General features: G+C 65.4%; 1 protein-coding gene across 1 annotated transcript in view; it reads left to right on the forward strand.

Moving 5' to 3' along the window:
• The window catches only part of LOC103618144 (voltage-dependent L-type calcium channel subunit alpha-1F), a gene marked incomplete at its 3' end in the record, with an annotated part of 29,285 nt that overhangs the window by 15,201 nt on the left and 12,708 nt on the right, over window positions 1–1,376 (forward strand). Inside the window, 3 exon segments of the mRNA XM_017736712.1 lie at window positions 393–572; window positions 805–892; window positions 1,364–1,369. Of these exon segments, the coding sequence (XP_017592201.1) occupies window positions 393–572; window positions 805–892; window positions 1,364–1,369 (274 nt within the window).

The raw sequence follows: 1,376 nt of genomic DNA on the forward strand, positions 1-1,376 counted from the left end.
TGTTCCCGGGGTTTTTGGGGGTTCCCGGGGTTCGGGGGCGTTCCCAGGGTTTTGGGAGGGATCCCCAGGGTTCAGGGATGTTCCCAGGGTTTTGGGAGGGGTCCCCGGGGTTTGTGGGGGTTCCCGAGGGCTGGGGGTGTTCCCAGGGTTTTGGGGTTCCCCAGGGTTTGGGGGTGTTCCCGGGGTTTTGGGGGTCCCCGGGGTTTGTGGGGGTTCCCGAGGTCTGGGGGTGTCCCCGGGGTTTTGGGGTTCCCCGGGGTTTGTGGGGGTTCCCGGGGTTTTGGGGTGTTCCCAGGGTTTTGGGATGTTCCCAGGGTTTGGGGGTGTTCCCGGGGTTTGTGGGGGTTCCAGGGTTCGGTGGTGTTCCCAGGGTTTTGGGTGGGATCCCCAAGGTTCGGGGGATTCCCGGGGTTCGGGGGGTCCCCAGGGACAGGGGGACAGCTCGAGGCTCACGGCCTCCCGCAGATGACCGTGTTCGGCGCCTTCCTGCACAAAGGCTCCTTCCTCCGCAACTGGTTCAACCTCCTGGACCTGCTGGTGGTTGGCGTCTCCCTCATCTCCTTCGGCATGCAGTGAGCTGGGGGCAACTGGGAGCACTGGGAGCGCTGCTGGGGGCACTGGGGGTCACTGGGAGGGGCTAGGCTTGACACTGGGGGCACTGGGAGAGTACGAGGAACGTCACTGGGGGCACTGGGACCATTGCTGGGGATGCTAGAAAACAGTGGAAGCGCTGCTGGAGGCACTGGGGGCGTTACTGGGGGTCACTGGGGACCTTACTGGGACCACTGGTGTGTTCTCTGGCAGCTCCAGCGCCATCTCGGTGGTGAAGATCCTGCGTGTCCTGCGCGTCCTGCGACCACTGCGAGCCATCAACCGGGCCAAGGGCCTCAAGGTGGGCAACTGGGAGCACTGGGAGGCACTGGGGGCACTAGGAGCACTGGGAGGGGGCATCCTCCCAGCAGTGGCCACAGCGGGCGGGAGGCTGGGACACTGGCTGTACTGGTGGGACTGGGAGCACTGGGGCCCCAGCATGCCGTGCTGTTGGTGGCACAGGGGTCTCCATTGTCCCTGTGCCCCCGATGTCCCGAGGCAGCGGTGTCACAGGTGTCCCCAGCACACAGTGGCCTCGGTGTCCCACTTGTTCCCATGTCCCAACATCCCACTGTCCTTGTTGTCCCCATGTCCTGTGTCCCCAGCATCCCTGTTGTCCCCATGTCCCAGTGACATCCCTGTCCCCTGCCCTGGTGACACTGTCCCTGTCCCCACCCCATGGTGTCCCCCTGCCCCAGTGACACTGTCCCTGTCCCTGTCCCCACCCCGTGGTGTCACCCTGCCCCAGTGACACCCCTGTCCCTGTCCCCAGCACGTGGTGCTGT

The sequence above is a fragment of the Corvus brachyrhynchos genome, unplaced genomic scaffold (assembly GCF_000691975.1).
Source record: "Corvus brachyrhynchos isolate BGI_N302 unplaced genomic scaffold, ASM69197v1 scaffold660, whole genome shotgun sequence".
Lineage (NCBI taxonomy): Eukaryota > Metazoa > Chordata > Aves > Passeriformes > Corvidae > Corvus > Corvus brachyrhynchos.